This window comes from Orycteropus afer, unplaced genomic scaffold (assembly GCF_000298275.1).
Source record: "Orycteropus afer afer isolate SDZICR_OR568_19922 unplaced genomic scaffold, OryAfe1.0 scaffold01016, whole genome shotgun sequence".
NCBI classification, from domain to species: Eukaryota; Metazoa; Chordata; class Mammalia; order Tubulidentata; family Orycteropodidae; genus Orycteropus; species Orycteropus afer.
The window spans coordinates 47757-61055 of NW_006922603.1; the positions used below are offsets into that span (position 1 = coordinate 47757).

Consider the following 13299-nt stretch of genomic DNA (forward strand, 5'->3'; position numbering starts at 1 on the left):
GTTTGAACCACCAGCCTTCTGGTTAGCAGTCAAGTGCCTTAGGCACTACGCTACCAGAGCTCCTACATGCCACTTGGGCAATGGCAAAATGAAAAAAAGGAGGCATTCTCCATCAAGTCCAGATTGCCAGTGAGGCAAAACAGGTAGGAGAGGCAGGGAAGTGAGGGGTGGGTAAGGGTGGAGAACAATGGAGAAAATCCACAAAGGGAAAAAGAGGCAGAAGGAGAGGATCAGATGATCTGCTCCTTCACAGAGGGGCATCTTTTCTCTGCACTCTGCTTGAGTGTTGACTGACATCTGGAAGTGCAAAGGCCTAGGAGTGAAGATGTGAATCCTGAGGTCTTCTTTAGACTAAGACCTCAGGTGGGGAAAGACATAGGAAGGTTCCAAATGGAGGACCCAGGGGTGAGATGTCCAACCACATCCCCCCTCCAGAAAGTCCAGGATTGCTGTGTGATACAGGTGAAGGGAGTAGTAGGCCATAGGGCCAGAGTTATCTGCTTCAGTGGTAGGTGCTTTCAGATTACTGGAAGATGGCTTTTTACCTGCTGATATCCAGCCACAGCTACATGGATAATTTTTTGCAGGACCTCAAAATCTAGGCAAATCCCTGAAGCTTCTCCTGGGACAAAGGGCTTCACCTGTAGCCACCCAGAAGCAGCTTCCTCCAATAGGCTGCAAAGTTATGGCCAAAGATTTCGGCATCTGTCTTCTCCCCACCTTAAGAAGTGATAGGAATCTCCTTTCTTCCCAAGAATGAGTGGAGTCAGCCAACTGCCTTTCTATGGCACCTCTGAAAATGGCCCACAGTGGGGCAGTAAGGAGACATTGGGTCCTCCTCTTTATTTCCAGGAAGCATTTGCCATGAGGGAGCAGAAGCCAGACCCTTCTCCCAGGTATATGTGTGGAAGTGGGGCATGTCCACTAGACTGGGAGGAAGAAGGGGAAGGAAGCATGGACAGAGATGGGCAGGCTTTTGGAGACAGAACTAGAGCTGCACAAGGTGTCAAATGCTGGGCCTCTAACTTCATGACCAGGGAAATACTGAGGGGGCCAGGCTCTCTTCATGCCTCTCTTCATCCTGCTTTCCAACTCTAGGAGGGGACAAGAGTAAAGGGCAGACAAAGCAGGTAAAAGGAAAATGGGGTGGAGCAGCAGAAAAGAGGGTTCTTGTCAGCTGGACGCCACTCCCGTTTACCTGCTACTCAGGGATATGGAAAAGGCAGGCAGGATGCTCTAGTGGAAGTGGGGAAGGGAGTTGGTGGAGGGATCCATGGGGGAGTCCATGCCTTTGGTCAGTCCCAAGAAAGCAGGACAATGCACCTCAGCACCTTGTCTGGGGCAGATAGGATCCAGGAGTGCCCCGAGTCAACAATGGAGAAGGCAATGGGAGTGATGGGGTGGAGGATGGGGTGTAAGGGGGCTCACAGAAGGAGTTTGCCATTTCTGTGGATTTTCAGGATACGGCCGAGTCTCTGCTTTGCTGTGGCCAGGCCCTTTTTGGGACGCTTTCCTGTGGGGGAAGGGAGAGATAAGCAAGGTCCCCCCACAGCTTGGTCAAGGGCTTTAGCAGCAACTCCAGCACCAAGTGTCCTCAGGCCATCTCCCCTTCTCTTTTTGTCTGCCCAGTAAGTCTCCCCATCCTTAGGCCTGGTTTCCAGCCCACCTTGGAAGAAGTACTCTTCTCTTGCCAATTCCCTTACTCAACTGCTTCCATCCAACATTACGTGCCTTTGCTCTTCTTCCTATGACCTCCTACAGCAGCTATGAACTATCTGTGTCCTGGTCACAGTCTGTCCAGTTCCTTTTCCTCACCGCTTTAGTTTCAATCATGTTGCCTCCTTAATACTGCAGAGCGGTGACTGTCCTTTTATGTCCTCTTATCCTGACTACCAGGATTGGACATATGCCAGGTTAATTACCACAGCTCAGTATCCCTGAAGTTGTCATCCTCAGGGCCTTGTTTTATTAGATATCCCTATGCTCATCATTCTAACGTCACACCAACCTTACCATCCTTGAGCAGAGCACTGTAAGGACTGGGCTTTGAAGGACCAAGTGAGGAAAAGAAGGGGCTTGATGCCCCTTTCTCTTGCCTCTTCCTCTCTCTCCATATCAAATCACCTCCCATGTTCTATTTGACTTTTTCCATAAGTGATCAATTTTCTCCCCTACCTTTCTATTTCCTTTGACAGAGCCCCAGCTCTGTCATTCCCTTCTAAATTGATGTATTTGTCTCTTCCCTAGACTGCCCATCTTCAGTCCACCCTCCACTCTGGTCACCAGAAGGATCTTTCTAAACCCAAACCTTATCTTGTCTCTCTATGCTTAAAACCAGTCAATGTCACTCACTCTATGGCCTATGGGATCAAGTCCAAGCTCCTTATATTGGCCTTCAGTGTCTCTAAGGTCTTTCTCAGTTCTATAACCGTAGGGTAGTGGTACCTTGTCCTGATTGATTGCTCTGGGAGCCAACCGAAGGGCGCCGCTGGGTCAGGAAGACACCGGGGGCCATGGGTGTGGTGCTGCGGTTTGCTTGGGCCATGCCACATGCATTGGGACGAGCAGTATACTCGTGGTCAGCAAGGCTTCCTGAGAGGGCCTCTTGTTTAGGCTCAGGAGGCAAGGGGTTGAAAAGCTGGGGTGTCGTGGTGAGAGTTGGGGCTGGTGTTGCCAGGTTCAGATTGGAGTCTTGAGGGCGAGGCTGTTCTACTTCCTTCAGCAAAGGTTTCTTCTTGACATATTTCTTCTTTTGGGTCTTCTGCAGCTCCTGAAACACAATCCAAGCAGGAAGGGAGAGTTCAGGAATAGAGAAAAGAAAAGAAAATCTCATAGAAAGGGAACTGGACAATGCTCAATATGGTTCTGAAACCCTTCCCTTCAGTCCAGCCTGAATGTATACACAATGCATAGGACTTCCAATACCCAACGTCATCTCCTTAGGAAACGAGTTAGGAAATTTGGGTTTTAGTCCTAGGATTGCCATTAATGTGGTAGACCGTGGACATGTCTGTTGTTGGTATGTGCCATTGAGTTGGACCCGACTCATAGTGACCCCTCCTTGGGGTTCTGAGGCAGTATCACTACGGAAGTAGATTGCCCAACCTTCCTTCTGAGGAGTGGCTGGTGGGTTTGAACCACCAGTCTTCTGGTTAGCAGTCCAGTGCCTTAGGCATTACGTTACCAGAGCTCCTGACATGTCAATTAATAATAGCTAAATTTATGTCAGCAGCTGAGGTATTTCATATACTTTATCTCATTTAATACTCCTAATAGCCCTGCAAAAGAAAAACGCTTATTTTACAGATGAGAAAACTGAAGTAAAGGGGCATTAAGTAACTTGAGCCTAAAGCTTCATATCTGAAAAGTAGTTGAGTCCAGTATTCAGCCCAAGTCTATTCAACAGAGAACCTACAAACTTCAAGATGGAACATCTAAGAATAGAAAAAGCATTAACTTTGGAATGAGATAAATCTAAGTTTAAATTTAGGCTTCCACCTTACTAAATTGGATGACCTTGGTCAAGTTACAAACTTTTCTGAATCTCAGTTGCCTCATCTGTAAAATGGGGTTGTTGGAAAGGGTAAATAAAATAATAATGTGAAAACATATAATACCAAGTAGGAATTCAGTAAGTGGTAAAATGTTATTCTATCTTCGTCTCTTACAAAGGCTTCTTTGCTGGTCTTTTTCTTTTGAAAAAGTTCTTGACAGTCCTCCAGGTCACTGGATCTTAAACCTCAATATTGGATGGGAGGGATGAATAAGGATTTGTTTCACTCCTCCCAAAGTGTTGGAGTCTATCCATCCATTGCACCATGGCTCTACTATCCACTGATAGTAGGTACCTGTATAGTGGGCATCTGGAGCCCTGAGAAACTGGAAAGGTAGTGCTGAGAGCATATGAACAACTTCACCTTCTGAAATGCTACCTGGTCACACAGACCAACTCAGTGATTACATTTCTTTGCCTTCTCCTGGCAATTCGAGCCTACTCCTGCCACTTGGAAGATCTGACAGGCTGTGGCTACCATAGGAATTTCTGGGGGACAAGAATAATAATATTAGCAATACATGCCAGGCACTGTTCTATTATTTACTCATTGAATACTCATAAGAACCTGAGAAGTAAGAATTATAATCTCATTTTAAGGATGAAGAAACTGTGACACACAACATGAAAATGTCATCAATATCTCTGAGCTGTAAATAGGGACACTGTTATGTTGGCAAATGTCTTGTTGTCTATGTTTTCACCACAATGGATAAAAAGAAAAAGTAAAGAAATGAAACTGTGGCACAGAGGTTTGTCTTTTCCTCAAGGTAGTGGACCAGTAAGTGACCAAGCCAGGATTCAGACTGAAGCCATATAGCTTCAGAATCTCTGCATGTAGCCATACTGCTATTCTACCCATGCCAGGAACCGCAGAAATCAATTCTCTCATCCTAATTCAAAAATGATCTCTTCACATCTAGATCACTTAGCCTACGTTTTCCTACCTTTGCTGCTAATCTCTTTCTCATACAAACACTCTCACAGAAGACTAGACTGATTGTCTCACAACAGGCCACTTTTATCTTGCCAATTACCTCACTCAAAAAATTGTTAGAAGGTTCTCATCCAAGTTCAGACTTCTGACCTGACATGCATGGTCTTCCACAGTCTGGCCACTGATACCAAGCCAACCCATAATGATAATGATGAAAAGCTAACATGTTTATGGTAGTTACTCTGTGCCAAGTACTTGTCTAAAAGGTTTTTTATATATTACCTCATTTAATCCTCACACACAGTCTATGAGGAAGCTGAGGCACAGAGACGTTAAGTAACTTGCCCAAATGGCTGAGTTAGGATCAAACCTAGGTAGACTAGCTCTAGAATCATGTTTTTATAATCACTACTTATCTTACCCCAAATCCCAATATGAACCTTCCAATCCAGAAATATCTGCTTATACATTCATTCATTCACTCACTCACTCCAACACTGACTAGATATATGTGCTTAGCACAGTGGGGATATCAAGTTGAATTAGATACATCCTCATCCCTGAGGCACTTAGAGTTTAACAAGGGTCATAGAAAAAAATATTTATGATTGTTGAGTACCATGAGAGAATGCTAAGGAAGCATGAAAGAAGGCCACTGAAATAATGTGGTGATAGGTGTCACGAAAGGTTGTTAGGTAAGACATCTGAGGGGAACAGAAGCTTGTGTGAAGGCACAGAGGCATGAAACAATCTGATATACTGATTTAACTATGAGTACCATGTGTAGTACATGAGTACCATAGTGTAGTACATGAGTACCATAGTGTAGTATGGTTGTAAAGTACATCTATGAGGGGCTGTCAGATGAGTGAAGAGAGGTGACTAAAGATCAAATCAAGAGGACTTTGTCTATTATATCAGGGAGCTCCTTTTTTCCTTGAATGCCTCCTTGCCTCTACCATAAACTCAGCCTGCAAAACCCCTCCCCAATTTCAAAAGCTCCTTTTAAGGCTCCTTATAAAAATAACAGTATTTTTCACACCTTTAATTAATTTATCTGTTTATTTAAAGCAGCACAACCCCTCTTATCAAATTACATCTTACATAGCACTGGTATATAAAGAACACAGAGAAGTTCTGGTCAAAGAAGATCCACATGGCCAGCCTTGTCTCTTCTGGCTCCTAACAACAGCCTCTGAGATATTTCTAAGCAACTCTATAGCTCCACAGAACATCACATGAAAAACATAATTCTATTAAATTTTATTTAAATAGGATTTAATTAGTAAATCATATAAACATTTAAGTATTTCATTTTATTTAAATAGCAAGTAACATGAAATTTAAAGTTAGAGGATATGAGTTTGAATCGTGTCTCCTCCGTTTACTGGCTGTATTATCCTGGACTAGTCACTTAAAGAGAGTTTCATTTTCTTCACCTGTAAAATGATGAAAATATCACCTACTGAACAGCTCTACTGGGCATTTTACATGAAACACTGTAAATGGAGGCACCTAGTATACAGCAGATGCTCAATAAATGCTCTAAGCTACAAGATGTGATATGAAGAGCTAAGAGGATACTGATAAGGGGAAAATTAGATTCACCTTCAATTGCTTCCAGAGTTGCTGAGCACATTACACAGGTTAAAGAACTTTGTAAACTATAATGCTAGGAGGTGAGCTTATTCTAGTGAAGATGACCCTCTAGGACAAAAAGCAGTAGTTGAGTTTTCTTGGGAAGCAGGGGATGAAGATCAAGGCAATAATATTTGGTAAAGAGAACAAGAAAAACCTCTTTCCAAAAGACCAAATTACAATAGCTGAGTTACTTCCTAAAGGCTTCATCTGAGGGCAAATGCTCTCACCTAAGGACAGACCTAGTTCCTCCCATCTGAGAGGTTTTTATATACCCGGGAAGGCAAGAGAAATCACCAAAGGTCTTTCTTTGGCTCCATGTTTTCTTTCATCCTAAATTATACCAACTGTGTAACCTGAGGAAGTAGCTTGTTATTAAGCTGGGGTGTGAAGGATATAGGTAGGCTTTGGGACACTATTATGGATAAAGATCAAAGGCTACACACTACTCAATAAGACAACAGTGGGATCCTATCATCCTGAAGGTCTGAGGTTTGAGGTTCTAAATCTAACTAGGATAAGTAGCAGGGCCATTACCTGGAGTGTCAATACCTACCTGTTGGGCCAACTTTGCAGCTGCTGCAGCCAAGCCTGTCTCAATGGAGGCTACCCGGGTCCCCTCACGCACAGGACGGTCCTGCTTTGGTAGGGTTGGGGTCACACGGGCTGCAAGAAAAACAGAATGAGGTGTCACTCTCTTTTTCTAGCCTAACAAGCTATGAGCTCCTGAAGAAGATTGTCTTCTTTCATAATCCCCTTATATTTTCAGTAGGAAGTATATTTCAGGATAATTAAACAGCCCCAGTTGGTGAGGGAACATTCTTCTTTATAGAAGAATACAAGCCAGTCAATGTAGAAGGAATGATATAATTAGAAAATTAAAAGTTTACAAAACCTCTAATGAAACAATTTATGCTACAGAATTAGATATTCACACAATGCCAAAGTATTGCCTCCCAGATCATTTGCTAGTTGAAAGAAGAAAAACCTAACTTTATAACAGATCAGGGGATCATCATCTTGAACTAAGTATCAAAACTTAGTATCATTAATAGTGGGACAATCCTACTTCATGTGCCTCCTGATAAAATAGGATATTCATAGTATCATTTGGGAAGTAATATTGCCAAAAACCTCAAATCAAGTAATCCTTTGAAATTACTTCCACTTATTAGCAAACACAGGGGAAGAAGAACAAATTAAGTGACATCATGAGAAAATAATTAATCTAAAAGATACTTTTCTCTTTGAAAGTCAATTTCATAAAGAAGCAAACAGACAAATCTAGAAGGTAGGATATGGTACAAGACAATCAAACCAGTCTCTACAGTACATTGTTTAAAATCAGGAAGGGTGTGAGTCATGTTGTATCCTCTCACCATACTTATTCAATCTGTGTACTGAGCAAATAACCCAAGAAGCTAGACTCTATGAAGAACAACATAGTATCAGAATTGGAGAAAGACTCATTAACCACCTGTGATATGCAGATGACACAACCTTGCTTGCTGAAAGTGAAGATGCCTTCAAACATTTACTGATGAGATCAAAGACTACAGTCTTCAGTATGGAGTACATCTCAACATAAAGAAAACAAAAATCCTCACAACTGGACCAATAAGCAAAAGGCTGAAGTTGTCAGGAATTTCATTTTATTTGGATCCACAATCAATATCCATGGAAGCAGCAAGAAATCAGATGTCATACTGCACTGGGAAAATCTGCTGCAGAAGACTTTAAAGGGTTAAGAAGCAAAGATGTCACTTTGAAGACTAAGGTGCACCTAACCCAAGCCATGGTATTTTCAATAGCCTCATATGCATGTGAAAGCTGGACAATGAATAAGGAAGACTGAAGACCTGATGTCTTTGAATTGCAGTGCTGATGAAGAACACTGAAAATACCATGGACTGCCAGAAGAACTAACAAATCTGTCCTGGAAGAAGTACAGCTGGAATGCTCCTTGGAAGTGAGAACGGCCAGACTTCATCTCAAGTACTTTGGTCATATTGTCAGAAGAGACCATTCCCTGGAGAAGGGTATCATGCTTGGTAGAGGGTCAGCAAAAAAGGGGAAGACCCTCATCAAGATAGACTGACACAGTGGCTACAACAATGGGCAAGGATTGTGAGGACAGCACAGGACCAGGCACTGTTTTATTCTGTGGTACATATGGTTGCTGTGAGTTGGAGCAGACTTGAAAGCATCTAACAACAACAACTGCATCAAATCAATCTCTGGATTCAGAGACTCAAAAGACATGGCATCCAAATGCCATATGGATCCTGTTTGGATTCTGATTTAAACAAACCAACTAAAAATACCACTTTATTTTTTGTTAGGCAATTAGGAAGAATTGATTATGCACTCAGTATTAGATGACATCAAGGACTGGTGGTTAATTTTGTTATGTATGGTAACAGGACTGTGGTTATGTGACAAGGTGTCTGTATTTTTTAGAAACACATACTGAAGTATATGGTGATAAAAATAACATAATACCTGGGATTTGCTTTAAATATTTCAGCAAAGAATTTTTTTTTAAAGGGAGAAAGTGATAGATAAATATGGCAACATATAGGCAATTGTTGATTCTCAGTGGTAGTGTAAGTATATAGGGAGTTCACTGTACTTTTCTCTATTTTTAATGAAAGAAAAAGGCAGTATCACAGAAAAAATGGTTGTTGGTGGTACTGATCGAGATTTAAAAACTCCTTAGTAAGCTAGCTATTGTTATTATTAAAAGGAAAATTTCTGGATAAGCAACATGCAGACAACAGGCAACTCAGGAGGCTAGAGTCTTTCTTGAAAAGTGACATTATATTTGTTTTAAAAAGATGATCTGAAACAAATCAAGCAAAAATGTTAGTACATAAATATAGAGTCCTGGTGTATCTTTTGTATTATTCTCTATAGTTTTCTATATATGGTAGTTTTAAAACATGGCCCCAAATTCTTTAATGTGTTTTTTACCGATAGGTCGGGTCTATGCCCCTTCTCCTGCAATCTGGGCAGTTCCTTTGTAACCCACAGATGTGGTGGAAGTGACACTGTATTACTTCTGAGCCTAGGCCAGAAAAGGTGATTTCAGTTTCCATTTTGCTTGCTAAAACACTTGTGCTTGGAGTTCTGAGCTGCCATGTAAGAAGTCTGACTAATCTGAGGCCACTAGGCAGTGAACAAGACAGACACATGGAGAAGCTACATATTGACACTTTGGTTGACACTTCTAGTCTTTGAGTCTTCTCAGCCCAGGCACCAGACATGTGAATGAATGAAACTTCAGATGACTCAAATTCCTACTATAAAGTCACCCCTAGCTTTCTAGTTTCCTTGGCTGAGGCCCCAGACATTGTGGAACAGAAATAAGCTGTCCTCATCATGCACTTCCCAAATTCCTGACCTGTAGAGTTGTTTTAAGCTGACAAAAAACAAGCTGTAAAAGACATTTTGGGGGAACAACTGAGAAAATTTATTGTGGACTGGGTATTAGAAGATATTAAGGAATTACCATTAACTTGTTAAGTATAATAAAGGAGTTGCTATTGAAGTTAGGTGCTGTTGAGCCAGTTTTTACTCATAGTGATCCTATGTATAACAGAACAAAATGTTGTTTGGTCCTGCACCATCATCACAGACCATCTGTCAGTCAGTTTATCATAGTGTGGTTTCAGTGTTGCTCTGATACTAGAATCTATGCCACTGGTATTTCAAATACCAGCAGGGTCACCCATTGTGACAAGTTTCAGCAGAGCTTCCAGACTAAGACAGACTAGGAAAAAGGACCTAGTGATCTACATCCAAAAAAAAAAAAATTAGTTAAAACCTTATGTATAGCAGAACACTGATACACTGATGTACTTACTGCTGGAAGATAAGCCCCTCGGGTTCAAAGGCACCCAAAATATGACTGAGAAAGAAAATAGAGTTGACCTTAATGACATGGATGGAGTGAAGCTTTTGGGACCTTCATTTACTAATACGGCATGACTCAGAATGAGAAGAAACAGCTGAAAACATCCATTATTGGAACATGGAAAGGGTAGCATGATTATATAGGAAGGAGCTCCAGGGGCACAGTGGTTAAAGCATTTGGTTGCTAACCAAAAGGTTGGCGATTCAAATCCATTAGTCTCTCCATGGGAGAAAGATGAGGCAGTTTGCTTCCATAAAGATTTACAACCTTGGAAACTCTATGGGGCAGTTGTATTCTGTCCTATAGGTTTGGATGAGTTGGAGTCAATTTGATGGCAATGGGTTTTAAGACCTCCAAAAATTTGTTCCTCCATAAAAGCCACACAAAAAAGTGGCAAAAATTGTCAGAATCAAGGTTTTCATTCATCAAATACTTACTGAACATCTTCCATATGTCAGGTACTATGTGAATAGCTAGATACAATGATGGACAAAAATAAGTAGGATTCCCATCCTTAGTGAGTCTCACACCATGATAATTTGTCATCGTGATTTTCAATAGTAACAGTTCGTATTTCTGCTTCATTCCTAATTATGCTGGTTAGAACTTCTAGAACAATACTAAATAGTACTGATAATAGGCACAAAGCTCTGGTGGTGCAGTGGTTAAGGCATTCAGCTGCTAACCAAAAGGCCATAGGTTCGAACACATCAGCTGCTTTGTGGAAAAAAGATAAGGCAGTCTGCTTCCATGAAGATTTATAGCCTTGGAAACCCAATAGGGCAGTTCTACTCTGTCCTAAAGGGTTGCTATGAGTCAGAATCAACTCAATGGCAGTGGGCTTGTCTGGCTTGTTTTTTTCGTAATGCATACAATGGGCTTGTTCCTGATTTTAATGGGACTATCTTTAGTAGAATGTCTCTTAATCTTTCTTGGGTTTAGAACTCAAAATGGGGGTCACATTAAATATGTGATAAAAGCTTCTTCTCTAGAGAAATACACATACATATACATGCATTTATATAAAATCTATATACAATTTTAAGGGATTCAAGGACCCAAAAGTCCATAGACACTAACTAAAGAAGCTCTGTTCTACTGTTTCATCCTACTGGTTTAAAAGCTAGATGTTCTTCTTCATACTGAGATGTTGTTGCTGTTGTTAGGTACCGTTGAGTCATCTCAGACTCATAGCGACCCTATGCACAGCAGAATGAAACACCACCAAGTCCTGTGCCAGCGCCATGATTCTTGCCATACTTGAGCCCATCGCCGCTGCCACTGTGTCAATCCATCTCGTTGAGGGCCTTCCCCTCTTTTGTCGACCATCCACCTTACCAAGCATGACATCCTTCTCCAGGGAATGCTCCCTTCTGACAACATGACCGAAGTAGGTGAGATGAAGTCTGGCCATTCTCACCTGCAAGGAGCATTCTGGCTGCACTTCCACCAGGACAGACCTGTTAGTTCTTTTAGTAGTCCACAGTACTTTCAGCATTCTTTGCCAACACCACAGCTCAAAAGCATCAATTCTTCTGTCTTCCTTATTCATTGTTCAGCTCTAACATTCATATGAGGCAAATGAAAATACCATGGCTTGTGTCAGGTGCACCTTAGTCTTCAAGGAGACACCTTTGCTCTTCAGCACTTGAAAGAGGTCCTTTGCAGCTGATTTGCCCAGTTATATACATCGTCTGATGTACTGACTGCTGCTTCCATTGGCGTTGCTTGTAAAAGCAACTAATGTGAAATCTTTGACAATTTCAATCTTTTCTCCATTTATCGTAATGTTGCTTATAGGACCAGTTGTGAGGATTTTTGTTTTCTTTCTACTGAGATGTAATCGATACTGCAGACTGTATTCTTCAATCTTGATCAGTAAGTACTTCAAGTCATCTTCACTTTCAGCAAGCAATGTTGTGTTATTAGTGTATCACAGGTTGTTAATGATTCTTCCTCCAATCCTAATGCCATGTTCTTCTTCATATAGTCCAGCTTATCATGATGATTTGCACAGCATACAGATTGAATAAGTTGCTGAAAGGTTACAACCCTGACATATTTCATTCTTGATTTTAAACCATGTGGTGTTTCCTTTTCCTGCTCAAACAACAGCCTATGTCTATGTACAGGTTCCTCAGACTACAATTAATTGTTCTGGAATTCCCATTCTTCTCAATGTTATCCACAATTTGTTATGATCCACACAATCAAATGCTTTCGCATAGTCAATAAAACACAAGTAAACATCTTTCTGGTATTTGTTGCTTTGAGCCAAGATCTATCTGACATCCATCCATCCATCCTCGTTCTACATCCTCTTCTAAATCCAGCCTACATTTCTGGAAGTTCTCTGACAATATACTGCTGCAATCGTTTTTGAATTATCTTCAGTGAGATTTTACTTGCATGCTATATTAATGATACTGTTTGATAATATCTGCATTCTGTGGGATCAGCTTTCTTTGGAATGGGCACAAATATGGATCTCTTCCAATCAGCTGGCCAGGCAGCTGTCTTCCAAATCTCTTGGCACAACCAAGTGAGTGCTTTCAGTGGGGTGTCTGTTTGTTGAAATATCTCAGTGGGTATTCCATCAATTCCTGGAGCCTTGTTTTCACCAATTCTTTCAGTGCAGATTTGACTTCTTCCTTCAGTACCATTGGTTCTTGAAAATATGGCACCTCCTGAAATGGATGAAGATTGACCAGTTCTTTTTGGTACAGTGACTCTGTATATTCCTTACATCTTCTTTTGATGCTTCCTGTATCATTCAATATTTTGCCCATACTGCAACCTTCAATATTGCAACTTGAGGCCTAAATTTTTTCCTCAGTTCTTTCAGCTTGAGAAATGCTGAGCATGTTCTTCTGTTTTGGATTTCAAACTCTAGGTCTTTGCACATTTCATTATAGTAATTGGCTTCGTCTGCTCGAGCTGCTCTTTGAAATCTGTTCAGCTCTTTTATCTTGTCATTTCTTCCATTACCTCTAGCTACTCTGCACTCAAGGGCAAGTTCAGAGTCTCTTCTGACATCCATTTGGTCTTTTCTTTCTTTCTCGTATTTTTAATTCTTCATGGATGATGCTCTTGATGTCATCCCACAATTCTGGTTTTCAGTCACTGGTGTTCAATGCATCAAATCTATTCTGTAGATGGTCTCTAAATTTAGGAGGGATATACTCAAGGTCATATTTTGGCTCTCATGGACTTGTTTTAATTGTCTTCAACTTCAAGTTGAACTTGCATATAAGT

At 41.2% G+C, this 13299-nt stretch overlaps 1 protein-coding gene across 1 annotated transcript in view; it reads right to left on the bottom strand.

Annotated features, from left to right (window-relative positions):
• Window positions 1–1424: 1424 nt before the first annotated feature.
• The window catches only part of PHF8 (PHD finger protein 8), a 228847-nt gene continuing 216972 nt past the window's right edge, over window positions 1425–13299 (bottom strand). Inside the window, exons 19-21 of the mRNA XM_007958567.2 lie at window positions 6685–6794; window positions 2446–2770; window positions 1425–1513 (exon numbers count right to left, since the gene is read on the bottom strand). Coding sequence (XP_007956758.1) covers window positions 1425–1513; window positions 2446–2770; window positions 6685–6794 — 524 coding nt within the window. The remainder of the gene's footprint in view (window positions 1514–2445; window positions 2771–6684; window positions 6795–13299) is intronic.